This window comes from Strix aluco, chromosome 4, assembly GCF_031877795.1.
Source record: "Strix aluco isolate bStrAlu1 chromosome 4, bStrAlu1.hap1, whole genome shotgun sequence".
In the NCBI taxonomy this organism is placed as follows: domain Eukaryota; kingdom Metazoa; phylum Chordata; class Aves; order Strigiformes; family Strigidae; genus Strix; species Strix aluco.
Genome location: NC_133934.1, coordinates 49,566,396 through 49,594,209, shown reverse-complemented (window position 1 = coordinate 49,594,209; position 27,814 = coordinate 49,566,396). Strand labels below are relative to the sequence as shown.

The following is a 27,814-nucleotide window of genomic DNA, read 5'->3' as shown; positions in this document are numbered from 1 at the left end:
ACCATTTTTTTTGCCACTACCTTTTCAGTTGGTTCTAGTTTCCTGTTAAAATAAAAATTTTCACCTTTAAAAGCTTGAGATGAAGAGGAGTTTGGTAACTGACTGTGTGTATTTCTAAACAAACAATTGTTAAACAGCAATTTTCTTGTTCCTTACAGAGTTAATGACTTGTGAGGAACTGCATTCCATATTGCACTTGGTCCTTCAGGCTGGGAATATTATGAATGCGGTAAGTGACATCTGAAATGGAGATGGCTGATTGACCAAACTTCCTTGTTAGTATTGCAGTTCATCAATGTCATGCCTCAGCTGTTTGCTCATTTCTTTTTAGGGAGGTTATGCTGGCAATGCTGTTGGATTTAAACTGTCGTCGCTGCTCAAGCTGGCGGACACAAAAGCAAACAAACCTGGGATGAGTCTGCTGCATTTTGTTGCTCTGGTATAGAAAAACTTTTTTGTTGGTATAAGCAACTGCTACGAATGTAGGGCCATAGATGATAGACAGTAGAAGGGGCCATGTGCCTCAGAAAAAGCAGCTTTTTTACAGCTTTGATCCTAATCTTCATCTTTCTTCTCCCACCACAAAATTCACCAATTTACCTATGTCTGGTCATCCTATCCAGAAACCCATGGAACTCTTAAGGTTTTTTTATATAATGTAAAAGCTTGTCTTCATCTAGCTTCCTCACTAGCTTTTATCATCCTGAATTCTTACACTGTGGAAGTGGCTTATTTTGATAAATATTCTTTTAATCTTCCTGTTGAATCTTTTGAATAGCGTTTTTGGTAGAGACCTTTTTTCTCCCCCAGTGACTGACACGTATTTTTAAAGCTGCTGCAGATTTTTTTTCAAGTTCTTTTTCAAACTTCCTTTCAGAGTTCTTGATTTTAGAAGGGAGAGAATTTAAATGCTTCTATATGTGACTTTGGTAATCTGTGTACAAACTTGCTTAACAGATTTCCAGTCAGCTAACAATAGGGTATTAATTGATGTTTTTGCAGGAAACATCATATCTGCTCGAACAATGGGCATCAGTAAATTGTTCTTTCCCTGACATTCCCTATTAATACACGTGGCAGAAGCAGCTATTATTGTATGCTGCAAAATGGAAGCTGTTGTTTAAAGTTTCCAGTTCTGATCCCTGGCTTTTGTTAAGGGGTGTCCGCCGCTCAATTGTGTTAGGATTGAATGGGAAGAAAAACAGTGCAAAAGAGAAACCTTTAAGTGCCCTCCCAGAGGCTTTAGAACTGCTGGACTTAGGGACTTGGTCATGGTGGTGGAATGTTAATGGATTGTGTGTGTTTTGGTTTTGTTCTGTTTGTTTCAGGAAGCCCAAAAGAAAGATGCTGCTCTTCTCAACTTTTCAGAAAAAATTAGGGATGTTCATGATGCCGCCAGGTAAGTCAAAAGAAAACTGAGAACTTATGGTTGGACTGTGACTTGGAATTTTCTTATTTGTGAAGCAATGAGGCTTATTCAGAGAAGTCTTGGCACAAAACCTGAGATCTTTACAAATGTTTACTATAGCTTTGAGGGCTTCATTTCCATTTGCTAGCAGAAGTATGCCTGCAATGTGCCTTCAGGTATGAGGTTTTTTATGACATGATCTCCACAGGTTTTTGGTAGTTTTGTCTCTTTAAAATACTTGTGCATATATGTTACTTTTAAGGGATTGAACTAAAAGCATGTTACTGTTTTTCCTTAAATCAGTTTTCATCTGTCTCTGAGCACACTACAATACTTTTTGAAATCCAGTACCAGGTACAGGTACTGGCCCTGGCTTCTGTTAGATGCTTTTTGATATTTCATTTGCTTCTCCATTTCTGTCTTGGATGTCTTTGGGGCTCTGTATTGTTTTCATCTTAAAGTCTCTAGCTGCATAATTTTAAACTGAACCTGATTTGTACCTCGGTAACTGTACTTGCTTTTTTGAGACAGTGTGATCTAAAACCCCAAACTGGAAGCTAGCAATGCTGGAGTTCTATTCCCAGTTTTGCTACTTCCTTACTCTTGAGCTTTGGGCAATCTATTTACATTCTTTTCCCAGCTGTAAAATGGATCCAATCTCTTAGATCTGGTGCAGGGTTAAGTAATGTCTGCAAAGGACTTAAATCTTCTGAGGAAAGGAGTGGCCATGGAGTTAATCAGAAAATTTTTGAGGGACCACCTGTGTGGCTCTCTGCCATCCAACCCACACACCTTTTTGGCAGTCTGCCATGTGGCCTGCTGGGGAATGTAGCTTCCCTCGGCATCCAAGCCCCCTGGCAAACAGCAGGGGAACAGGCAGAATCCCAAATCTGGTGATAATTTTTCTAACCACTTCATTCTTTGATCACATTTGTTAATGCTGAAAATCTTCTGTTGTAACTCATGCTGAAATCTATTCAGGGAATGCACTTTGTACAGGAGAATGAAACCAAACAGAATACATGTCTCACCATTGGTCATGAAGAAGATCTTTATTAGAGACAACTGTCATGCACAAGTTGCTCATAAATCCTCCCAATTAGAGCATGTTAAAACAACTACCATTATGTTCTTTATTTTTTATTGTCTTGCCTTCTTTGCTTGTAGGCCATTCTCTTCCTCCTTCACAGGCAAAAAAATATAGCCTGTATCTTCTACTGCTTTTCTTATTTGCAAAAACACCCATGATCTGCCCAGAACAGGGAACTAACCTTTGCAGATGAAGTAAGCAGAGAAAAACCAGCACACATTATATTCATTTGTGTGTGCACTGACAAGCTTATGGGTGCTGTCACAATCCACTGCCATGTGCACTTCAATTGGTCTGTCACAAATTCTTCAGCTTTACTGTTTTAAAGTCATGCTGCTGGTAAAATGACCTTAGTTAGGAGCATGTGTACAGTTGTTAATTTTTATCAGTTTGGAAACTGTAGTGCTTCAGTTCCTAGACAAAGCTCGGTTCTCTTGTGAAGGAAATGCCATAGATTTAGAAGCATTTACCCTCAAAGTGACCAAGAGATTTAGGTGGGAGCTCCTGTTGTATGGAACGTGGCTCTTCCAGGATAAAGTTTAGATTACATCAGATCAGAGCTCTTTGCTGTGGTCTTCGATTTCTGAGTTACCTCTCTGCAGGAGCAGCTCTGCTGCTGGTATGTGGTAGAAGTATGAAATGTAGTAACTGCTGGGTTGAGACTGTGTAGGCTGCATTGCAGTGACTGCTTAGAATAATGTCACACGCAATTTCATGATGCCAAATACTACTGCCAAGATGGGTAGTCCTGGCTGACAATCCCTTGTGACCTGCTTTTTGTTCCAGCTCCTGTACCTGAACAGTCATGTAATCAGCTGGACCAAGCAAATGATCCATCAGGAAGCAAATTGGTTTTTTGCTTTTCCTAGGTTAATTTTCAGTACACAGATATGGCTGGCCATCTAGAAATAACACAGGCACCAGGGAGAGAAAAGGAACAGCTGGTCAGAGGCAGGGCAGCATTGCCCTTTCTCATGGTAAGGTTGGGTAGGACTGGCTGGAGTTAGTCATGAAACCACACCCCACGGGAATCTTTTCAGATTGCTAATAAGGAAAAATGTGCTTATCTCTCTCCTAACGTTCAGTGTCTACTCTGGAAAGATTTCCTGAACAGGCCTGTCTTGTTTGATAGCCAGGTTGTACCTCATGTTTAACATCCATTTTTGAAGCATATTATGGCTAACCTGTGGGCAACTCCTCCCCCCCTCAGTAAACATTCTCTTTATATGCTATTTGTAGGTTATCCATTGATAATGTAGAAGCAGAGCTCCACTCACTGTCTTTCAAGGCAAGATCTGTTAAAGACAGCATTCGGCGAGACCCAAAACTCTTTCACCAGATGGAAAGCTTTCTCCAGGTTTGTAGGATATCCATGTTAATGTGTTACCATCACCTGAATACAGGAGCATTCCTCAGCTAAATGTAATTTGTGTGGATGTGTTAATAAACAGAAGTGTTGTTTTAATATGTCCACCCTATCAGTTATACAAAGGTGTTCCAACTACATGCTGTTTGTCAAGTAAGAGTGTTGGAAGGACTGTGTTTTTACAGGGAGGGATACTGAGTGTACATTGCCCAAGGCTTGTTAGGCAAGTGTGTTTAATGGCTGTGAAATGACTGATGAAGATTAAAATATAAGACAATTTGGATTGGTCGCTGGTTTTGTACTTTGCAGCTGCCCAAAATGTAGTATCTGCATGTTATGTTATACTGGAGCATGTCAATTTTAGCTGAGGCTGTACTATGCATATGAATCCTGCTTGTTGGGTGACTGAAGACTTACTGTTAGAAGCTGGAAGGTTAAGGGACTTTTTTCTCTACTAATTTACCCTTAGCACAGAGTGTATTATTCTAAGCCATGCCATTACTTCTGGGTTGGTTCTCCTTTTTTACTACTGCAGTGACTTTATAGACATGAATGTTTATAGCACTTGACTTTGAAGCAGAGTTCTTGGTATTTTCTGAGTATGTGGTGATGCCTGGAGAAATACATACTATACTTCAATTAAATTATTTTTCTGTTTCACACTATAGATAATTATTAAAAGTAAGAAAGCAGGTGTTGATCTGGAATTTAACCCACCCTGATTTTCAACTGCAAATGTAGTTAATAGTCCCTGCAGTTTTTCAGGAGATGAGAAGTTGATGAAGAAAGGGGCGGGTTAAGATTGAAATACCTGTCCTCATTCACTCTGCATTTGTTGGCTTTTATCCATTGCACCCAGACTCTTTAATGTTATGTTCTAACATGTTTGGGATTTTTTTTTTTAATTTAATAGCTGCTTTTATGTAACACTACAACCTTCTTTAGGCCACATTCCAAAAGAAATGTTGGGAAAAAAAATCGTTTTACAAATGCATACCTTACATAAACACTTCCGGTTTTTGTTTCTAAATTACAGGTGATAACCAAGCTGATTTAAAAGTCATCTTTCATTATCTCATCCCCATGAATAAATTACTGAAATATGTGGGAGGAACTGCTTTTCTATGTATGCTTTTATCAATTGTCCAGTTTATCTTCAATCCAGCTTTTTATTGGGTGCTTTTTTGGGGGATAGTTTGGTTGGGTTTTTTTGAGACTTAAGAAGTAAGATTTGTTCCTACCCTACCGGTATAATTTGCCCAGTACCTTTCTGACAGCAGGGTTGGCTTAAATGGTCACCAGTGCCTTCAGCTGCCTATTCGCACCCTGGTGCTGCAGTATCAAAAGTATTTAGGTGATCATGAGTTAGACAGTGTCAGAGAACAGGTTTGTCTGAAAATTAACTTTTCTCCCCAGGTTACTTTGAGCCACATGTGGTCTCAGATCTGGGACTGTGCAAGGATGGGAGTGAGTGGCTGTTGATGCAGATAGAGAAGACAGAGGGGCAACTGCTGAAAGTGTTTTAAGCAGTTCTGCTGCTCAAAGTCTAACCACAGCCTTATTCTCTTCCTCCTGAATCTTTTTCCACTAATCTGCTCCAACTCTGTCCGTATAGCTCTACACTTATGACACAAAGTGGTACTTTAAGGGGATGTTTTCTGAATGTCTTAAACTATGCATATTTCCAGCGGTTCCTTACCTTTCTAGCATGAAAACCCTTTTATTGTGGTCTAGGGTTAACTTAGGCAGGAGCTGATACTGTGATGTATATCCGTGAATTTACCCACATGGTTGTTTGAGAAGAGCAGGAAGGAGGAATTAATCCATTTATGCTTAGTTGAAAGCTGCAGGGAAAATGGGAAAATCAGGCATGTGGAACTCTCAAGGACCTCCCAGGTGGTCTGTCAGTGCCCTAGCACAGTCTCTGATTTTACGCATCTAAAAATTAAACTTCTAAGTTTGTTCAAGGGCTTTTGAACTTTTCCCTGGTTTGTATCCTAGTCACTAGAATTTACATTTTGAATAATCCATTTTCCCTGACCTTCCTTACTCACTTTGCTGAAATGACATGCTTCCTTTTGTTAGTAAGAGTTCTCCTTCAAAGTGTTAATTTCCTGGGCTCTGTAACAGCTCCTCGGTTGGAACATGAATTTCATAAGTTCCTAATGTATACGTGACCTGTTGTGACTTTAATTTTTCTGTCTGGTTCATGCCATATATGGGTTTTGCTACAGTTTGCTGTCAGACATCTAAAGGAGCTTGAACACCAGAAACGAGAATTAGAAAAGGAAGGAAACGCTCTCATTGACTTCTTCTGTGAAGACAAAGAAACTATGAAGTTGGATGAGTGTTTCCAGATATTTAGGGACTTCTGCATAAGATTCAACAAGGCTGTTAAGGTAAGAGCACTGAATGAGATTCTCACACGTTTGAAATAGATATTGGCTCATGTGAATTAAGTTGTTTTTTCTGCTTAAGGGGCATTTTATATCTTGTGGTATTTGATATATTTGCTCAAATGGCTGCAGCGAACTGCCCTCCTGTAGGCATTCCTTGCCAGAAGCCGGGTGGGAGGTGGTCATTCTGCCCAGCCCTGTGTGCAGTGCCGCTGCTCTGCATCATCTGCTGCAGGTAGACTAGACCATTGAGGTGGTACGTCAGGGCAGTCTGTTGGCCTGCTTGTACATGGACTCCTGCCTCCTTTTTTGGTGAGGAGGCTGGTGATTGCTGAGCTGAGTAGTGAGAGAGATTGCAGACTTCCTGACTGATGCTCTCTGTTCAGGCCTTGGACTGGTGATGTTAGATCACTGGAAAGGCCTTGAGATGTGGCACCCCGTTACACGGACGTACCAGCCTGAACAGTCTTTACATGACTAGACACGCTTTGCCAAGTAAAGTAAGGACTGTGTATACTACTTTGTTCTTTCAAACTCAAGAAATGGAACAGGCCTACAGCACCAAGATACCTCATCTCCAGTGTGACTGATCATTTATGAAGTATCCTGAATTGGTCCCAAATAATTCAAGAAGCTTACTAAGATGAAGGAGCAGTATCGGTATTAGTTACAGTTTTGGTTCAGCAAAGTCTGCCTCCTGTTACAAATATTTTTTTTGGCCTTTATAAATAGCATGAATTAGATGGATCCACATATTTCTTTATTCTTCTGCCTTACGCAATCTGCATTTGACAGCACTTTGTATAAGAGCTTTAGTTCAGAAAAGAGAACAGTTGTGATTTGTAGCAAGCTGACAGCATGTTGAGCTAATAATGCCTGTTGTACCATTAGCTTACCTAACCTTTACCACCCAAGACAGCATGTAGTTATGCATTATATAAATGTATAAAACCAAGTGGTGGTAACTATGGCAGACATTTTAGTGAGAGGTGACTTCATGCATATATGTTCAATTATTTGGGACTGGGGATTTAATTCATAGTCACATATTACAAGTGGTTGTTGGATAGCTATTACTACAGGGTCCAATGGGGATCTCCCTTTCTCTCTCTGTAGTAAGTAGTTACACTCTAAAAATGACAAATTAGTCTCTTATTTGCAACTGTTGAGAAGGTTTGTTTACTAGGTATTTTGTGGGGATTAACCTCTGTCCCTACAAAATTAACAGAGCAATTCAGAATAAAAATTGCGCTTCTGACAAATGAATGTGATGTGTGGATAGCACAGCCAGCAGTCTAAAAAGATGGCTCATGCTACAATGGCCATGTGCACATATTTCAAAAGTTTAAACATTTTTTGCAATTTTTTAACATGTCTGTGTGTGCTTAAAATAGGTTTTTCATTTGAATAAAATCTCCTGAAACATGTTTTGAGGGAGGTTAAAATGTTCCATGTCTAATATGAAATATAGTAATAATATCTACAACTATTTTTAACCATTTCTCTTTACAATGGGATATTTCAAGTTGAGCTTTAGCATTTGGCAAGAATTCATTCTGTAATTCCATACCTGTGAAAGAAAGCTCCCTGCCACAGACTTTTTTTCTGAAATGCAAGTTTTTCTTTTTCCTTTCTTAGCTGTTCAGGTTTCTTAGGTCTCTAATGCCCAGTGTAGTCTCAAATCCACTTTAAGAGGTGTAGATTAACCCATTCATCAAAAAGCTTTAGCATTAGGCTTTTGTTGACTGAAAGCTTTCAGGCAACTTTTCTACTTGTGCAGCTCTTCTGTTGTCACAACAATGGGAAGATCAAACTAAACAGTGCTTCAGACAGATATAGGTGTGTTTTTTTTAAACAGTGTGTCATTGCTCAGAACAGATTCAACAACATACTGGAAAATTATGTAATTTTAAAATCCTCTGTTAAGACTAGCCTCCCCCTTCTTTCTTTTGCTGCAGCTGTACTGGCTTTAGAAAACCAGATTTTCAGTTTCGGAAAATAACCTGGAAAGTTCAACTGAAGGTTCAGCTAGATTAAATCTGAAGCCCGGAGGTGACAGTTAAAATGTTGATATTCACAGTAATCCAGTGCTAGTGATTTTAGTACAAAGGTGTTACTGTGTTGTCTTTCAAACACAAACTACCTGTTTCTATGGCTTCCTGAACCAAAACCCTTCAGCCTAGCTGCCAAAATCTCCAGCCTGCCCTGGGCAACTTCTGTGCAATAGTTGCCAGTTTTTGAAGCCAACGGTGAATACGAGATCCAAAACTGGAATGAAACATTGATTAATGGTCCTTGAGTGGTGTCAGTTGATGTCTAAGTAATGATCGTGAGGCATTGTGTAAACTTTTCTATTTGCCTTCATATGCCATTAAGTAATGTCTTTTCACAAAATTTCCTATCAGTAATGTTCAGGTGAGAGGTAAGCAGCACCCCATAGAAACTGCACTTGCTGAGGAACAGTTGCAGTTGTAATAAGGGAGGATGGAAGGAACACATTGGCTGTGTGCTCATCAGACAAGTTTGTCTTAAAAATATGAATGTAATGGTCAGGAAGAGGTTTACTCACCTGATAAAACTGCCAACATTAAACTTAGTGGGGACTTGAAGCTCTCCATCTTAGAGCAAGAACTCTTTGGCTGGACTTGACATCTACTTTGGGTTTGATAGGTCACATTCTTGGTCTCTGCAGGGACTTGTACAGTTTTTTCTTATGCTGACCAGACTGATGTGTCGCCAGCATTAGTTATGCAGGGAACTGCTCTCCATACGGGTTAATGGTTGCAGGCTGTGGTTGTCATGGTGATTTTGTGTGTGTGTGTGTGTGTGTGTGTGTATTGGGGATTGGGGGAGGGTGATGGCAGCAGGAGCTAACTTCGGTGGGAAGAAATAAAGGGAAAGATAAAGGAGTGTGACTTGTTCTCATGCATAAGACACTGTCCTCTGAGACATGTATTTATGCTATTACTTGTCAGGAAAACAGGGAACGAGAGATCCAGGAACTTCATAGTCTGCAAAGGCAAAAGGAGCTGGAGGAAAAGCGTCGATCCTGGGCAGCTGGAGAGCTTGGGAGCTTCGGGCGGAGCAGCAGTGAAAATGATGTGGAGATGTTGGCCAAAAAAGGACTTGAAGAATTTCTTCCCTTCTTGCAGCAGAGGCCTCAAAGCCCTTCGTACAGAAACCCCAATTCTAGACGCTCTCGACTGTCTTTGGGGATTACTGCAGACAGGGAGTTACAGAGTTTCCTGGAAATCTCAAAAGACGAAGATCCAAACAAGTTTAACAGCCTTCCCCGTGCAAACACCCGACAAGCAAGACCAAACATAGCCTGGACTGAATCCAAAGAAACGAGAGATCTCAACTTAAATACCTTGCACTTAGACCAACAGTCTGAAACCAAAGTGAAAAGTGGTGCCCTACTTCAGGTGCCTCCAGCTCAGCCCAGTCACTTCAGTGGCTCAACCGGTCCTGGTGCCCGTTACTCACAGAGAAGCACTGACTACAACATGCACACTTCCAATGTGTCCTGCGAGGAGTCCACAGATATAAATGCTCTGGCCCTTGCAATTGAGGAGCGTGAACTTGTTAAAGGATTACGTAAGTTTGATATTCAAGGAGCAAAGCCTGCAGAGGATACACCTTTAATATATTTAGAAGATGCTGGTGGAACAGACTTGGAGACTCTAGATGACCTAAGCTTTCATTCCCTCAGCACTGCCGATGATGACCTGCCCCCAGCTTGCAGAAGTTCCAGAGAGGCCCACAACCATAAAGCCAAAGCAGTGGGTTGCAAGAGTGAAGCTTCAGAGCCCAGCAGCAGCAGCCCCATGTCTCTGGATACAAGTGTTTCAGGAAGTAGGGAAGATGGGCCAATGTTCTATGTGTCGGATACAACGACTGATTGTTCTTTGACATTGGACTCTGAAGAGGGAAATGATTTTAAATCAACAGGCAATGAAATAAGTGAGGCTGGCAAAACACGTTCTTCTGGGAATGATGCTCAGAACAGGGCTAGAACTTTCTTCTCAAACCTGAATTCTGCTTCTGCCAAGGATCTGTCTCTTCACGCTTCCACAAATGATAAGTATGATGCCAATAGCAAGCACACCCTTCCTAAAGAAAAGCCCATAAAAGCTAAAGACCCAGCAGGACCAAAGAGAAACTCTCTAAAAGATAGATCTCCAAGCTCCTCAAAATCCAGTGGCACTCGCCCTAGCCACACAGCTCCTTCCAGACCTGTAAGAACTTTGAATGCCTCTGAGAATGAAAGTATGAGGAAAGTGGTGCCTATTTCTCGGTCAAACAGAGCACCAAGCAGCATGAAAAAGCCAGAAGCCAAGCCAGCACTTCGTGAAACTAGTACAGTGGAAAGTCGGCTGTCTCGTCGCAGCTCTGTCCGAGGCACAACAGACACACTGCCAAGAAGTCCTTACAGGCATAGCATGTCAGTAGAAGAGCCAAAGTTACAAAGGGGCACTGTCACCTCGAGCAGTGCTCACTTTGAGAGGGACAGAGTCTCTCTCAAGAAGCCAAGCTCTAAACCTGTTAGGAGCAATGTCAAATCAAAGACAGATGAAATGAAGATGTGTCGCTCCAGTGTGAAACCCCAGACCCCTACAGATGACACCAAGGTTGCCACGGTCAGTGTTCCCAAAACACCATCCGCTGTCCCAAACTTTGCGAGGAATACGGTGGCTTCTTCTTCAAAGCGTGCAAAAGTGGATCTATCCAGCTCATCCAAACCTCCAACCATCACAAGGTCTGTGTCCCAGAGGCTGCCTAAAGCCAAGCCGGCAGCAGCCTCTGATGATCCGAGTCCAAAGGAGAACAGCGTGAGTACCTTAAAGAGAGCAAGTAGTGCCAGAGTGGTTGGAAGAACCATCCTGCAGGGAGAAGCTGTCAACACTAAAGTGGAGCCTGCACCAAAGGAGCAGGGAACAGTGGAAAAGGCCTCTCTTAAACTGAAAGATGCAAACCGCACCACAATTGGTAAAATACTGAAGCCGTTACTGAAATGAGGGAGAGGGTGTTTTGAATCTTGGGATGTGAACACTTGTTCAAGCACTGGATGCCTGTGTCATGAAATTCCTTAAAACAGTAACATTGCTGATAAGCAACGTCGTGTGCTCATTAAAGTACAGCACACTGTTGGAAAAGGGCAAGTCATTGGGTTCTGGTCTAAATCCTTTTTTATGAATTTGAATGTATTTGAAGCTACTGTGATGGAATGCGAGCGTAACAGCAAATTTTTGCATATTTGTGATACAGAAGGGTCACCAAAAGCCAACAAGTTTTAAGAAGTGAAACTACAAGATGCAACGCTTTGTGACAGAAAACATGGATAAAGGCCAGTTTTTGTGTACATAAGATTCTTCCTAAGACTCAAGCCTTTGTGCTGGTTGGTTCCTTATTTGATGTCAAAGTGAATCCTGTGGAACAGTACTGAAAATGAACTTGGGTGATTGTGCTTTCCGTTGCTTTCAATTCCTTGGATTCTGGAACTCTTTTTGCCTGTTGCGAAGTCCGTTGCTGGCAATTGGACAGACTGGGAACTGCTGGCCAAAAAATAGTAAAACGAGACATTTGCTGTTTGTGGCTGTCTTTTAACCTCACTGAAGAATTTATAGCATGTTTTATGAATGTGTATGTGTGTCTGGAGAAGGCTTTCTGCTGGGCAGGAGGCTTCTTCTCCAAAAATGTGGCAGCATTGTCTTGCATGCACAAGTAGGTACGGCTGGTGCTGCACCGAGTAGCACGGCTGGAGGCTGTGCCTGTTGGAAGGGCCATCAGTAACCATTGGGATGACAACGACTACTGACTTGTTTTGGTCACAAGCAAACTTGCCAGCTTTTGGTCATACAGAAGTGCCATATATTTATGATACGTATCAAGGATGCTTGCAGCACAACTCTTGAAGGCTGCGATGGAGTGTTGAGCACTTTCTTACCATTCCATGTTTCCACTGGTGTATCTACTACCAAGTTACTTGAATGTCGCAATGGCTCTGATTGAGCCATTAGTTTCCCTGCCACCACCGCCGCCTCCTCTCCCTCTCCTTGTCAACATGATTATTTAGCATGAAACACAGAGCTTACGCATGACAATGTTTTTGTAGACTTCCTTGGTTGCTTCAAATGTGGTTTTTAATGTTTAAAGACTCTAAAGGATGAATTAAACTAGTATTTGATAAGCTTTTTACAAAATAAAAACACCTCTTTTTTCCTGCAGATACAAATTTTAACTCCTGTCAGACTAAGGTACAGAGAACGAGGGAAAACTTGTTCAGCATGCTGTGCGTCTTCCCAAGAGCAATGTATGTAGGTGGGGAAACTGATCACTGTTCTCCTAAGCATCTTATTTAAAGAGTTGCCTTTTTATTCACTTATGAATGAAGCCTCATTTAAGAATAAAATAAAAAAGGAAAATCTCTTCGAACAAGTGGCATTGACTTACTAGTGGTAGATCCGTTTGTCTGCTCTATCCCTCAGTGCTGGGAGAGCGTAATTCAGTGGGAATGAGCCATTTAATTGCTCACCTGCTTCTCGTGGGCTAGTATCAGGGACAGCTAGCTTTGTGTTTTGGATTTGGCAAGGGGCCTTTGGCTCTTCCCACATACCAGCAAATCTTGATGCAGACATCATACCCGAACACCAAAAAGTATTGCATAGGGCCTCTTGTTCGAGTCTGTGCCACAGGGAGAATTTATATAGCCTGCTTTTCAGCAAGGGCGACTTTTTGCTTGAAACCCGATAAGCTTTTTGGATACCGCCTCCCTTGTGGGTTTGATACAAAAGCATCTCCCTTCTTATTTGTACTTGTGTGTATGTATGCACATCTGCAAGAGCAGATGATTGACTTTTTTTCCTTTTTTAAAAAAAAAACAACAAAAAAATTTATTGGTACCAAGCTTGAAAAATAATTTAAATGTGTTTGGAATATGTAAATAAATTTCTATAAATGTGTAAAAGAAAACTGAATGTATTTAATGGAACATTTATACATTTCGGAGTAACTCAGTAGTTTAATAAAGTTCCCATTTACTGGGTATGAGGTTTGTACTTTCTCCTTCCTGTTGTACTGTTGGCTTTGGTCCTGGAGATCTCGAGCAACTGGAGTCTGAGTGTAGGGGACTGGGGGAAAGCCTCAAAAGGGAGGACTTTACAGCAGAAATCCTGGTGTTTAAAATGCTAGGTTTGTTTTCATACTAAGACACACAATTTAACTTCAGTTTCTGAACATTTCTGAGGCGGGACTTTCTGCACAGGTTTGGGTATAACATGGATGGCATTAGATGGTGGATGCAGCACTTTGTGTACACACTGTATGTTGTGGCCAAGATAAATGTTCATGGCACTGACAAGTCTGGATCTGTCGCTATCTTCATGCCTTTTAGCTTAGCACACTTTATTGAGAAATCCCGGGTTACAACTCTGAGGACTTTGGAAATAAAGAATAGCTTGTTTTGCAGGAGCAGGTGATGACTTTTACGTTGCAATTCTGAATTTTTCAATTTCGTCCCATTCTCCCATTATTTTTCCTTCTCTGTTGCGTACAAAAGAACATCTATTCAGCAGAAAAAAAGTGAAAGCCAGCCAGCCTCCTTGTCCTCAGGGAGCACTTCCTCCCCTCTGCTATGGAAATGATTTTTGGACTGGAATTGCTGCTATTTGCAAACTTGTCTAGCCCCTGACTTTTCTTGTTTGGTGAGTGTATCTCTCCTCGTACGAGCAGCAAGCACCTGCTGTCTGCCAGCGCTGAGTGATGGCTGCTGGTGGAATCTACGTGGGAAAGCCCTTCACCATCAAAAGGTGTGTCTCAAAAGTTTATGTTTTTTTAAACTTCATTTTTATTTCAAAAGGGTTTATAATTACCAATTCATTATTTAAACTACCAGCTGTCAGAGACAGCGATGCCCTGTAGGTTTAATTTCCCATGTCATGCAATTTTCCCAAACGCTAACAGGCCACGGGGCTAAGCCCGGTTGCAGTCGGTTTTCAAGAAAGAACCGAGACCTTTTCTCCAGCTTTGTCCTGCCGAATGGCCAATGCTTCTGGTTGTGGCCAGGGGGGCACCTCTCTCCTTTGGTGGCTGATGAGGTGACAGTGAAGTGGGGGAGCCCAAGGAACCGTGAGGGGATCTGGAGCTGTGGAGCTGGTGGAGATGGAGAGATAGGGGAAAGAGCTGTGGGAGTAAGAGGTGCTGATTCATACTTAGAGGAATTTAATATTCACATCTCATGTGGGAACTGCATACAAATGAGGGGCTCAGTGCATCCCTCATTACAACAGCTCATTAAATTATCAAGACACACAGAAAGAGTTCCCATCACACCTCCCACAGTGTGCAAGTCCGGACGATGTCATTCAAAATAACCCATCGGTATCTTTCTAATCTTAGGGTATGTCTGCGTGGACGGATGCAGACAGCCGCATGTTGGCTCCGACCTGAGCAGACCCGAGCCAGCTCCAGGCTGGAGGCGTACCGCACGTTAGCTCGGCGCTGACCCCGAGCTCAAATACCGTGGCTGTAATTGCATACCCCCAGCTCCGCGCGCCCCAGCGGGGCCACGCTGCCGCAGCAGCCCAGCACAGAGAGCGCCCTGGCCGGCCACCCCCAGGAAGACTTGCCCTCCGAAAGCTGCTGCTGCTCCACGTGAGAACGTCATCCCTGCGAGAGAGGCCCAGTGGAACACAGCTCCTTTCAGATTTGGCTGCTCAGTGTTTTCCATTAACTTGATACATGCTGTTTACATCCTACTGCCGTCAGTGCCAGAGATAACTGCCTTGGGAACAGCTCCCTGCAGGTATTGTTAACAGCTGCTGGAAACAAAGGAGTTTGTTTTAGCCACGTCACTATCTAAATAGCCAGAAATACATTACTTTTCTGTTACTCGTAAACCAATATTAAAAAATCTGTCGTCTCCTCCTGGCTGAAAGACGCATTCTGGAAATCTTGCATGCTGTTAAAGCTGGCGGCTGAGCAAATGTCCTTGCATCTGTAAAAGAAAGTGACGCTGAGGCGAGGGACATGTGAAGGTTCTTGTTGCAACAAAGCATGTTTCTCTTCCCAATGTGTGATCGCTACCACCAGCATCAACTACTTGCACTCAGAGAAAATTGTTTCCAGCTAGAGGTTGTTCCTTGCCATAAAGATTGTTTCTGTGTCTTTTCAGGCTGAAGGCTGAGGTTGCAGGATATGCATGGCCTCAGCTAGCAACTTGCTCTGATGAAACAAAAAAGAAAAATCCTCATTAGTCTCCAGCTGCTGATGTCCTTCCTTCTAGCACAGAACTGCACAGAGGAGCACAGAGGGGACATTAGCACACTGACTTTAGCTGTGGTGTTTAGGATGAGGTTTGCAGTGGCTGAGCAAATGCTCATCAAGCGTGGCCTTGTCTGCACACAGGGGAGAGAGTAACACACATTTCTGAGACCGTTCACCCCATCTGAAGCAGAGGTTTTGGACAGACTCGCTTTGAACAGAGATGTGTCTCTTCTGCTTTTGATCAGGTCGGAACAATAGCTCCTTTTTTATCCTATTCCATCCTTATTGGGAAGAGGAAGAAAAAAAAAAAAAGACAAAAAACTTTGATGCCTCCTCTTGGGTCAAGTGGAGGAAAGATATGAACTCTACTTACTTTTTTTTTTTTTTTTTTTAAACAATAGGACTTTGACTGATAAATAGAGCTGGTAGCTTCAAATAACCCTCTGCTGCACAGGGGCACCAGTTACTTTCTGTGGCTGCAGTGATCCAGCAGCAAAATAGGCATAAAAGCAAGAACTCTGTTTAGCTCCAGAGCACATCCAAGTGACTGCTTCCTCTTTACTCTGAAATATAAATCCTAGCAACTGAGCACAGACAATGTTCATTTGGGTACCCAAAAGGAGCTGGCTAGAAAATATTTGATTCCGCTTCTAAACAATTGTTTACAATGAATTTTATTTCCCATTATTTTCCATTTCTTCATCATTAGAAGTGAAAAAGCTACCTTTGACAGAGAGCAGTAAAGCAGGGCTGACGGGTGCAAACCCACCACCCACAGCTGCATCGTTTCCCTGGTGCTTCCTTCTCACAGTCCTGTGCTGTAGGGTTAGGGAAACAAATGAATTGGCCGTCTATGTGCACTTTTGAAAGTTTCTTCAAAAAAGACTGTACATCTTTCCAGTGAGCTAGCACAAGTTCTGGGAAGGAGCTGAATATATTTCTAAGATGGATACTTGTGCGGTAGGTGTTATGAATTACTGAAGCCCAGTAACTGATGTGCTGCCTATGGAAATTAGGGAAATGTGCGTAAGGGAAAATGTGATGACGGCAAATGGATAGGCACAACTGGAGACAAGTTTTCAAAAACCATATGGGTCCTTTTCTCTCTGTCATTAGCATCCTCATGCTTCCCTGAGTGTCTGCTGTTTCTGGCAAGTCGAGGTTTAAACCACAGTCTCCAGGAGAAATCAGGACTCCCCCGGGCCTGACTCCACTGAATCACTGCAGAAAGCATTTGACTGAGAACTGCTGGAGTCACTTGAGTTCTAGGGCTGAAAATGTAACACGTTGCTGGCTTCGTGTTTTGGTTTCTGGTGTTTCTCACGCAGCATTTTAAAGTGATTCAGACATATTCCCTATGCAAATCTTTAATCTCCTTTTTTAGGATGAAAAATGGGTGTAAATGTGGTTTTGATTTTTCCCCACCCTTTTACAGCTGTATTTGCCCCTTTACGTCCCACGACCGCTTCCTCCCACTCCTATTTCCTCTATTATAATTTTCCACCCTCCTCTGTTAAATTTTCCAACCTCCACTAATAATTCATCCCTCTTCTTTATCTTCTTTTGACATGGCAGGCTTTCTGTACTCTTCCGCTCGCTTCATCCTGCTTTCTCTCTTTCTCAACTCCCGTGGCCGTTTTGCTCGGTCGCTTGCTTTCTTCTTTCTGCCAATGTGAGTCTTTCCCCAAATGTCTGTCTGCAAAATCTGCAAACTGAGACTTTTTGCTGCCAGCTTCCAGTAAGATATAGGAATAGAGCAACAAAATGGACTCAATTTTTAAGCTTTACATGTCTGTATTTTGCAGCTTTGCCTTGTCACTGCGAGCAAGTAGCTGGAGGAGGCTATTATGGAGCAACAGCACATCTTTGCATCTTTTCTATATGAACGTTGCTCACCCCCTATGCTGAGGAGCTGGGGGGGGGGGTGGGGGGTGGGGAGCAGGAGGAGGACATGAGGAGCTGAGTGCATGGGGTGATTTTGCAGAGGTGGGTGAGGAAACTCTGTTCAAATAAAGGTGTGAATAATTTAGAGTCTAAAAAGCCTTAATGAAAGACTGTCCACGACAGCTTAAAAAGCCGTTTGGTGAAGTGATTCCTCACCCCGCCATAATCTTGGTACCACAATCAAATAGATTTGTGGAGTCAGTTCAGTGCTGTTTTCCTGGGCATCAGAGCAAAATAATTGTATTGTTTCTTAAATTAGCACGTAGGTTTTCATGGTCTGGGTTAAGGCTCTGTTAGATTTTGGTTTTCTCTCACGGGGTAAGGACCAAGACCTTTTTACAACAAGAGATATGACGCAGAAGCCCAAAGGTGGTTCTTGGAGAATATGTACTCAGTTTTCCTTCTGCTGGAAGGACCAATTACTGCATAAAATGGAGACCACTTGGAATGCATGCCTAGTGTATTTTATATAGGGTATGCACTGTTTATTGCTGCGAGTACTTGGTATTCATACGTGTTCTTTCTAAAAAGAGCTGAATCCTGTTTAAGACGGTCTTTCCTTGCAGGAAGTTATAGCCTAAGCCATTGAATAGTTGAGCTGAGGAGGCACCTCTGGAGGTCACCCAGCCCAGCCTCCTGCTCCAAGAAAGACTAACTGCGCACGTAGGTCACTTTGCTGAGGGTCATAGCGGGGTGTTCTTAGCGCAAAATGATTATAAGAGGGAGGCATATGATTTTGCTACTGAAAAAAGGGTGCTGAAGATGGGAAAACACAAAGGAAAATGCTGATCTTCTGTAGGCTATGGCTTGAAAACTGTTTGTCACCTAGTGACAAAGGAATATATTGCCATTTTTAATGCTAGTCTCCCTTAGGCAGCTGATGGTGATGTGAAGTCAGTAAAGCAAGTAAAGGCAGGAGTCGGGAAAGAAATTTGAGGTAAACCTCAAAAGCAGGAGGGAACCTACTGGGTACAAGAAAGAAAGAAGTTTGCAGCTTAAGAGAAACCAGAGGAAAAAAAGAACTGAAAGTTGCAGAGGCTTGTGAGAAAGGGTGGACATTTGCAGTTTGGATGAAGAGAAAGGAGGAGAGGTGAGAGGTGTTCAGTAGCCAGGCTGTGAATCAGTCCAGCACTGTTAACCTGACTACAGGTGAATGTGGTCAGTGGCTGGCAGCGCCATAATCCATCTGCGGAAAACCAAGAAATGATCCTCGTGAGCTCAACCCTTCCTGACGGATGTTTGCTTACCCTCTTAAAGGAATTAAGGGCCAAATAGAATAGTAAGTTACAGTAAGTATTCCTGATGACTAGCTTGTGTTCAGCAGGATGGGATGCCTGTTTGTGCATATACAACTAAGCAGCAAGTCTCCTGATAAATGTGATACTTCTGATGCATGTCTTTTCCTGCAATGTGGCTTTGCTAATGAAATCAGCACCCCCACACTTACAGTAGAGCTGCTGTCGTCATTCCAAGTAATACAAATCCGCATATTGAGCGTGTAAAGCAGCAGCTAACTGGTAAGCCTAGAAATCTAGCAAATATTTTTTCATTGCAGGAAAATACTGCCTGGGTTGCTCTGAAGGATTCGATGCAGTCCATTGCCAGAGACTTGTAACTTGACTGGATGGAGCGTGGGCTGGATCATGTGGCAGCTCCTGCTGGTGCTTTTAGTGGCCTCTGCAATACATGAGGCCGGTTCATACCCCAGCGGAGATGGTCCCAGATCAGAGCTCATGCTCTGAGGGACCTCATATTGAGTAAGGCCTCAAGGAGATGGCTAGAGGGAAAACATGAATCTTAACCCCTGCCTTCCCTGTGTGTACCTTGCAGCAGGAGTGTAACTGATTCTTACTGACCACTTGGACCCACTAAACAAAATAACCAGCAAAAACCAGACCCTTGCCAAACAATTTACAGATGAGCTTCCAGCTGAAGATAGAGCACAGAGGCAGGGATGAGTGGCTGGCAGTTGGGTGTTAGCAGCGGGAGCTCTCTAAACTATTGTGAGAAATATCCTTGAAATTGTGGGCTGCTCTTTATCTGTGCAGCAAGCAGGGGAGCGATGCCACAGGGCACAGCCCTACTGCACCCCCGGAGTCCCAGTGGCCATGGTGTCCCCAGCCTGCACAAAGATGGTATCTGAAATAATGTGAAATGTGGCATAAGCAACCCGTAGGAGAAAGGCATGTGGAAATACAGCAGGAGATATTTTGTAATTGTGGAAGCAACTGACAGTATTATAAAAGACTATAAAGCAGAGATTTGTGTGAATGTGTAGCTTGAAATTTCAGCATGAATTGGCAAAGTGGGTCCATGACTAATCACTGAGGTCCATTGTATGATTGAGTCTAACCTCTTGTCTAATGAAAATACTTCTCTGAATAAGTCTCGTTTAAACTACAGTAAATATCTCTGAATAAAATGTCCAGCCTTAATGTACAACATTTTATATGACAGAGAAATCACCCTAACCTTTGGTAAATAGTTTGAACAGATAATCAAGCTCTCTGTTTAGAACTGTCATAGGATTTCTAGCACAAATTAATCGGGGTGGAGTGTCTAATTGCTGGTAACTGGATCTGTTACAATGCTGTGTGCCAAACTGGCAAGCTCTTATTATCAGATTTCTGCTTCTCAGATTAAGCCTTTGCAGGAAAGGAGCTGTGATTTCCCCCGGTGAAGACTCACAGTGGCTCTGGGGCCAGCCAGTGCTCCAGGGGCAGTGCAGGGTACAGAAGTATGTGGGAGAGGGTGTCCCAGTGTGCTCCCACTACCAGGCTGAGATGGGGCTACCTTGTTCTCAGCGGGGCATGGTGACTTTTGGCATCAGGGGCAGTTTTCCTGCTCACAGGCACTGGCTCTCAGCCTCTGGCCAGTCACCCCGTGGCTATGTGTGACCAGAGGCTGCCTTGGGAGAGTGGCACTGGCCGGCGGGCTGCCGCCTGCCCGCTGGCCTCAGGAGAGACCCACAGAAACCATTTCGAAACCTGTTCAGCAGAGTTTATTTTGACACAGGGTGGAAGCTCTGGAGGGTCAGACCTGTGTTTGCTGCAGTGGTTTCTCAAAACCACTCTTGGTAACCCAAGTTTAGTCTCTGTCACATTAAAAACGTGACTAACAAAAGGAACTTGTTTCAGAACTGCATGATGGTTGTGTTTAAACATTTATTTTTAACTAGGCATCCACTATCTGGCCAATTAAAGAGCCCGAATGCTACTGGAAATCTTTCGTCGGACCTGTTGTACTCGCTGTTCCTTTCTCCCTGATGGGGACAATGTGGATGCTGATAAACCCTATCAGCTCACCCCTTTGTTGTCTTCTGCAGCTGGCCTGCAGCTCTTTGGCCTTGTCCTTCTGTCCCTTAAGCTAGCAATCTGCATTTTTTAGTAAACCTCTCTCCCTCCCCTCTTGGGACTGTGTTGAGCAAGGAGACAGTGATAACATCTAATGATTCATTTACTGACATCCTTTAAAAAGGGAGCTTTGACTCTGTCCCCTCTTCTGGGTTTCCTTCCCTCCTTCCCTTATGCTAAAGCTAATGAGGAGCCTGGAGCTATTCTGTGGAGTAAATGTTGGCTATGCCACCTGCTTCTCAACTGATCATTTTTTGACTGTGTTGACCATTTTCTCTATTTTAAGGCTGCCCTTTAGAAAGAGGGGACTCTTTTTTTAATTTCTTTTCCTTTTTTCCCCAATCTTTTTCCTTTTTTGAGCCTACATGAGCTGTGCTGCTCCCTGATCACTCCTGTTCGCTGTGCCACAGAAGAGAAATGTTTCTCAGTTGAGCACAACACCTTTGCTGCAGCGCCTCGAGGGGACTGTAAAAGAGATGGCCTCATACTGGGTCATTTTTCTTTATTGATGTTATTGTGGAGCCCTGTGCTATGGCAACCAAAGGAGTTGTCCTCTTTGGAGCTGGAGTGGGGCGGAGGGAGGAAGGACTCTGAAGTTGCTGTTTGGGACCAGCCCTGCTCCAGCAGCCGCGGCTCAGCCAGTGCCAGCGCCCCGCCAGCTCGCTGCGGTGCGGGTGTTTATCCAGCGCGGCGGTGAGTCACAGGTGCCATGCTCCACCAAAGCCACCTCCGGCATCTTCCCTCTGAATCACTGCAGCCTGAGAAGACTTGCAGCAATTTCTGGGCCACCAGAAGGATGATCTCATTGCCTGCTGAGGGGAATAAGGATAAAGTCACGTGGAGCTCTGCTCTCAGAGCCAGGGAAAATGGCATCCCAGCAGAGAGCTTGCGGGTGACCTAACCGGGCAGGTGATTCAGTGTTACGGGACCAAACAGGGCAAAGATTCTTCTGCAGAGAAGGAAGGGAGAGGGCAAGACACGTACAAATAATTTGAGGTGGCTTTCATAACAAAACCTGTAAGGCAAGGAGGAATGATATGGCACAGGGCCCACAAAGGACTTAGTTTTAAGTATTTATCTTTTCATCACCTGTTTTCATTTACTTTTATGATCCTCCAAGCAGTATTTCCTATCCTGGGTGATCACGATGTGAAGTCTGATGGAGCTGAGTTACCACGATACTGGTTCAAAGTCACTCGCCAAACCCAACTGAAGGATTTACTCAAGTTCAACTGCAGCTGAAATCCAGTGCTTTTGCCTCTTCTAAAAAATTAATTCATGGCAGTTTTCTGTTTCCATTGGATTTGTCATTATTTCAAAGAGGTTGCGCATTTCTGAGCTGGCATCAAATGGTCTTTTCCGATTTCAAATATAAAAAATAAGAACCCTGTGCTCCTTCTCCTAAGACAGGTCTTGAAATGCTATGAAAAGTGCTAGTTAGTTATTTAAAATGTGTGTTCTTGTAAAATCAAGACCAGTGCAGAAAATGGGTAGATTTTTTTGAAATTGTACAAGGCTGAAAATTTTACAAAAATTAAAAATCAATTCATGTTTTGTCAAGAAAGTCTGGTGGGGTGGACTTGATGAAGCTGGAATTTGCGTCTGTGACAGAGAAGCAGCTCAGAGCTGCTTCTTGCCTCTGTTGCTGGCAGCCGGAGTTCACACCTCAGGAGAAAGAGGAGGAAACTTCATCCCAGAGATCCCTGGGGTTTCAAGGTGCCACATCTGCTGACTCCGAAGCATGTACCCAGGCTGCAGGAAGCCAGGGGGCTGCAGCGAGGAGCAGTCAGCGGGGACCAACTCCCGCACACGCTCACGCCTTGAGCTGTGAGCATGATGGCTGTCATCCCTCTTACCGGGCAAGGTATCCCCACGCATTGATGCTCATTGGATAGTGCTGACAATCCCAAAGTAATGTTTTGTCAGCTGCTTTCCATTCCTTGAATCTGTTAGGTGTATGTTGGTGGCTAACCACATTTAACAGCATGGGTTAGATAATGAAATTTTTGGACTAAGCACTGATAGGACTGAAGAAACCGATCCCAGATAGGACTTCACCATAGACCATCAAACCATACCACCAAGCCCACCCCTGCTCACATCTGTTAATTTTCCCTTCCCCAGGGCCAATGTTGGCATGCATCATGGAAAAGACTCGTGAAAATCTCAACTGAGGATGAACATGGTGATTCTCAATGGCATGTTGGTCCAAAGGTATCCAGCCCCACATTTGAAGTACTTGTGAAAATTGGCCTGGTATGTTTTCCTCTTTCCATTTCAGCTTCCCAGTCTGGTTTTAACATTTGTCCATCTCGGAGCAGCCCGAGTGCTTCCCCGGTAAAAGAGACAGGCTGCTAAACTGGGGCAAAGGATCCCTCTGCACCTGCAGGATGCACTGCGTGACCTGGGAAGCTCTCTAATGATTTTGCAGGTAAGATGGAAACTATCAGATAAAAGGCTCTTTGCCTTTTCCAGAGCACCTACTTTGCTAGTGCAAGCGTGCATCTGAGCACGGCCCCAGCCAGAGCCAGAGCACCAAGGGCACTATTTGCACGGCCTCCATGAATACCAGCTCTGTTCTGGCTTGCAGGGTTTTAAGGAAGTGAACTGCAATCGCAATGACATCAGGCAGCTAACACCAAATTTGGGCTCGGTGAACTCTGAACGTGCCTGCTCCTTGGAGGTGAATCTGGAGCCTTTTGAAAGGACTTTCCTTAGCCGCTTGCACTCACTCTTTTGAGTCATAACCGCAGCGTGCGTGGTGCTGCCCAAATGCAGCAAATGACACAAGGCTTGCTCTTTGTGAGAGGTGTCTCAACAGCTTTCAGTGTGGTGTGTTGGGTAATCCTGGAAATACTGATATTTTCCTATTGAGCAGGTTTTTAAAAAGTCAGAGCGTGTGTGCATGGGAAGGGGTGCAGGGCAGTCACTGCTCTCCACGTCTCACTCCTATGGGAGCTGGAAGTGCGGCACCTGCAGCTGGTTCCCTGAGGTGCGCTCTGACAGCTTTAGAGATGAGGAAGTGGGCAAAGGAGCTAAAATCTTTGAATCATGGCTATAAATGGAAGAGGGTTTTTGAGATGTTCTCCAGTGAAGTTGCTGAAAAGCAAAAGCATTTGGAAATGTTCTGAGTGCAGAGGAAACAAGTTGTTTATTATCCCGCAGCTCTCTTGGGCCTGCTTTATGCACAAATATGGCCAAAAATTATTTTTGAAGAGCTACATAGTGATGGGGAAGGACAAAGAAGCAAGGAGATCTGTTGTTCACTTGCCCCGCTCGCTGGAGGAAAAGGACCCCTGGGGGCCTCGTGCAGGGGAGGGGATGCTCTGGGGAGGGGATGTTCTCAGGGGGACCATAGGCAGCCAGAGGTGAAGCACAGCTCATGTACCCCTGTTTTTCACTGTAATACAGCCAAAGGAACCCTGCTCTTAGTCCTTCACCAACACCTGAATTTCACCCGTAGCCTCTGTGCCGCCTGTTGTGCCACTGGCTGTTGGTGTGTTGGCAGTGACCAAGCCGAGGCCGTGGTCCTGCTGGGCATAGGAGATGGCGTAGCTCCTGCCTCCCCTTTCCTCAGAGGGGAGCGCTGGGGTAAGCGTTTCAAGGGCCTCAGCTGCCCCAGGAAACTTTGGCCCCTGTGCCCCCAAATCAGTCCTCTGCCCTCAGAGCTGGGTGCAGGCACCTTCTTTTCATGAATGGGAAAGTTCAGCATGCCTCAGTAGGTTTTTTTCTCCCCCGTCTTTTATCAGTTTATTCGTCATAATAGGATTATGTTAATGTTCATCTTGGCCCGATCCCAGGGGTGCCTTGTATCCGCTAGGAACAACCAACAGCCACGGCTAAGCCTTCACATCTCAGGACAGATATCCGGGGCTGTGCGAATTGCACACCCTAAAATTAACTGTGTGACTACAGGACTCCTCACTGTCAGTGTGATGTCTTAATCACTGTGACTTCAGTGTAGCCCAGCATCTGAACCGAGGGCTTCCTTTCAGTGTGTGCCTGAGTTTAACTAGTGACATGTACCATGAGGCATCCAAAATATGAATTAGAGGTCTACACAAACCACTTTAGAAGGCACTTTGGATGAAGGAAGTGTACTGTATGGATATAGTATCTAATAGAAAATATTCTAAAGACTCCCTCCTTTCGTTAGAGTGTTTTACATCATCTGCTTTACACAGAGCTGTGCTGCTTCTCTGGCAATTTTTGATATTCTGCGCTTTTGAGAGGTAGGGTGCTGATGCTTTCTAGCGAGGAATCTGGCTCTACTGCCATGCATTAAAAACAAAGCTTTGTTATTTATTTCTATATTTTCTTGAAAGAAAGAAAGGAAGAACCTGGGGGGAAGAGCATGGGGTGGGAGAAGAGTGAGCCAAAGACATCGGTGGGTAGTGACCAAGAGGTGTGAAATGTCAGCAGGAAGGAGCAGGTGCCTGTCATGCTTCCTTGCAGAAGATGCTGCTCCAGGAGCAGTCGGGTTGAGGCATGCACCACGTAAGCGGTGAGCTGTTCCTCATTACTCAGGGGAGCAAGACAAATGAGAAATCAATTGAACATCAAACCATCGTTGATGATTGCCTATGTTGAAAATAAATGATTCATAGAGTGCTTTAATTGATTCATATACATGGCAAGGAGTTCCAGTCTTGATTTACAGATCTCTCCACCAGTTAGGCAGGAAAGTCTTGCTCCCACTCACTTTATTTGTGCAACAAACATCCTTTTTTTTTGGCATGGATTAAACCAACCCACTTACAAACGTGGGGTTTTTTTTCTCTTTGATTGTTTACTTTGCCTTTAAGTGATTGGTAATTCTACTCACTTACATGGTGCTTTTTTTAAAATTTTTATTTTGTAGCGGAGGAGCCTGAAAAGGATGGGGATGTCTGTGTGCACAGTGCTGGGCTCTGTGCCCAGCGGGGCGAGCAGATGACCCCATACTCAGAGAGCTGCAGCTTTCAGCATGCCATAGATTTACAGTGTCCGCCACCAAATGAGCAGGAAAGGGGACGTTTGGTGACTTAAAAGCCTTTTGTAACTCCTTGCGCGATATACTGTGGAGTACTTTGTGTCTTGAAATCTGTATGCGCTCCATAGATACAAGCGGTTGCTCGCACAGGTTGAAGGAAACTGTGCCTCCTCCCTGACACTGTGTCTCTGTTTACCCATTGGCCCAAGGAGGCGGTGTTGGAGATCTGCCTCTGCTTTTCCACAGCAGTTCGATAGGGTCGTCAAAACAGAAGGGAAACAAGGGGGTGTTTGCTGTAGGTGAGGGGAAGGGATGGGGAGGGAGGTGTATCCTGGCTTGCGTAACCAGTGGGTGGTACCGCGGTGGGGAAAGGGTGAGTAGAGCTGCAAGAACAGGGAGGTCCCCCCCAGCTGATTCGGGACGGCATGTCTCTGGCGGTGCTGGCCAGGGGGAACACAGTGGAAAAAGGAGGTAAAAAGAAATCTGTCAGTTTTCTCAGAGTTTATCAGGTGGCTAAGGCAGAGGCAGCCTCTCGCTAACCCTGTGTGCCCCCAGCCCTGTGAGGGGAAAATCACCTGCCAGCCCCTTTACCACCCAAGCCGTATTGTGGCTGCTGGTGCCACTGGGTTGCAGGGTTTTGCCTAGGTTTCTCCGCATGTCCTGAGGCCAGGCTACAGGGAAGCAGTGTGACTTATCTGGGAAGAGCCTTCTCCAGTCAAAAATACCATAATGCCACCAAGCTCCTTGATCTGCCAGCAACCACAAGAGAGATGGTGACCGGCAAACTGGGACTGAAACAGCAAGAGAAAAAAACAGCAACAACAAAACAACGGCAATATCTTGCAGTTATTTGCCACCAAGTAGAAGAGTCATAACTCAGTTGCCCAGGGGTTGATTAAGGATGGAGCCTGACTGGCTTTTAACTTGATGCAGCCCACAGGTGCTGCTATAGGATGAACTGGATTGCAGAATTATCTGGCTAAGAAATAATGCTTTCTGCCAGGTTGCTTTTCAGCTGGATCTTTTTTTTCACCCAGCTCTTTGCACCAGTGCTGGGATTGGCGGGGCGGGAGAGGCAGTGCAGGAGACAGGAGCAGCAGGGGTGGGCAGGAGCTGTTTTTTTTCCTGTAGCAGTTCTGCTTCACTCCACACCATCACTGCTGGGGCTTAGGCTGGCAGTAACTACACCAACCTGGCGTAAAGGGTCACCAGCCTCTGTGTGCACAGGATTCCTTTGTGACTTGATTGACTGACATTTTTAGCTTGGTCTGTTTGGCAGTGAAATGGCTAACAGTGCCGCCACATATGCATTTGTCTATTTTTGGGGTGAGTTATTTTGTGTTGTACTGGCAAGAGTTCATGTCTTGTGTCAGTCTGCTCAAGGGAGCCCTCACAAATGCGAAGAATAAACCCAGAAACACCTCCTGCTCTGCACCTGAGCTGTCTCCAGTGCTTGTGAGCCTGAGCCTCCAACCACCTGACAGTGTAGCACGAGTGGGTTATTTGCCTTTCTGTTTCCCTAGTCAAATCCTGTGTTTTGCACGAGAAGGGTTTGAAAGCCTGTACAGGACAGGTCCGAGTCCTTTGCCCCTGTCCAGGGAAGCACTAGTGGGAGGCCCCTGTGCTGCACCTCAGTGCATGCTGGTTCTCCAGCTGCAGAAGCCGAAGTGATAGCAAGCTCTGTTGAAGCTGGGTCTAGTTGTTCCTCTCTTTCGTGTGCAACGTCCCTCGCTCAGCAATGTTTCACTGAGGACAGCATGGACTGGGTATGGTGAGGCAGAGCAGGGCTAAGGATTGGGAAATTTGACTTCAAAAGAGGGTTGGGGTTTTTTTGAGTGGGAGAGGTAGCTTGGGAGTTCAGAAGAAGCAGTCTGTGGTGAAAAGAAAGAAGAAGAAGAAAGAGATGCTGAAGGTGGTGCTGGGCAGATAAACCTTGTGATCAGGTAGCCACGGACAGGGACCAAAACCTGGAAGGATGCTGGCTGTGTCTGTGCTGCTTGTAATTTCTTTTTTCATTACTG

At 44.2% G+C, this 27,814-nt stretch overlaps 1 protein-coding gene across 1 annotated transcript in view; it reads left to right on the top strand.

Moving 5' to 3' along the window:
- The window catches only part of FHDC1 (FH2 domain containing 1), a 38,252-nt gene extending 24,936 nt beyond the window's left edge, over positions 1-13,316 (top strand). The window contains exons 7-12 of the mRNA XM_074823004.1: positions 159-229; positions 332-439; positions 1,329-1,399; positions 3,738-3,855; positions 6,099-6,263; positions 9,236-13,316. Of these exons, the coding sequence (XP_074679105.1) occupies positions 159-229; positions 332-439; positions 1,329-1,399; positions 3,738-3,855; positions 6,099-6,263; positions 9,236-11,278 (2,576 nt within the window). The 3' untranslated portion in view covers positions 11,279-13,316. The remainder of the gene's footprint in view (positions 1-158; positions 230-331; positions 440-1,328; positions 1,400-3,737; positions 3,856-6,098; positions 6,264-9,235) is intronic.
- The last annotated feature ends 14,498 nt before the right edge of the window (positions 13,317-27,814 follow it).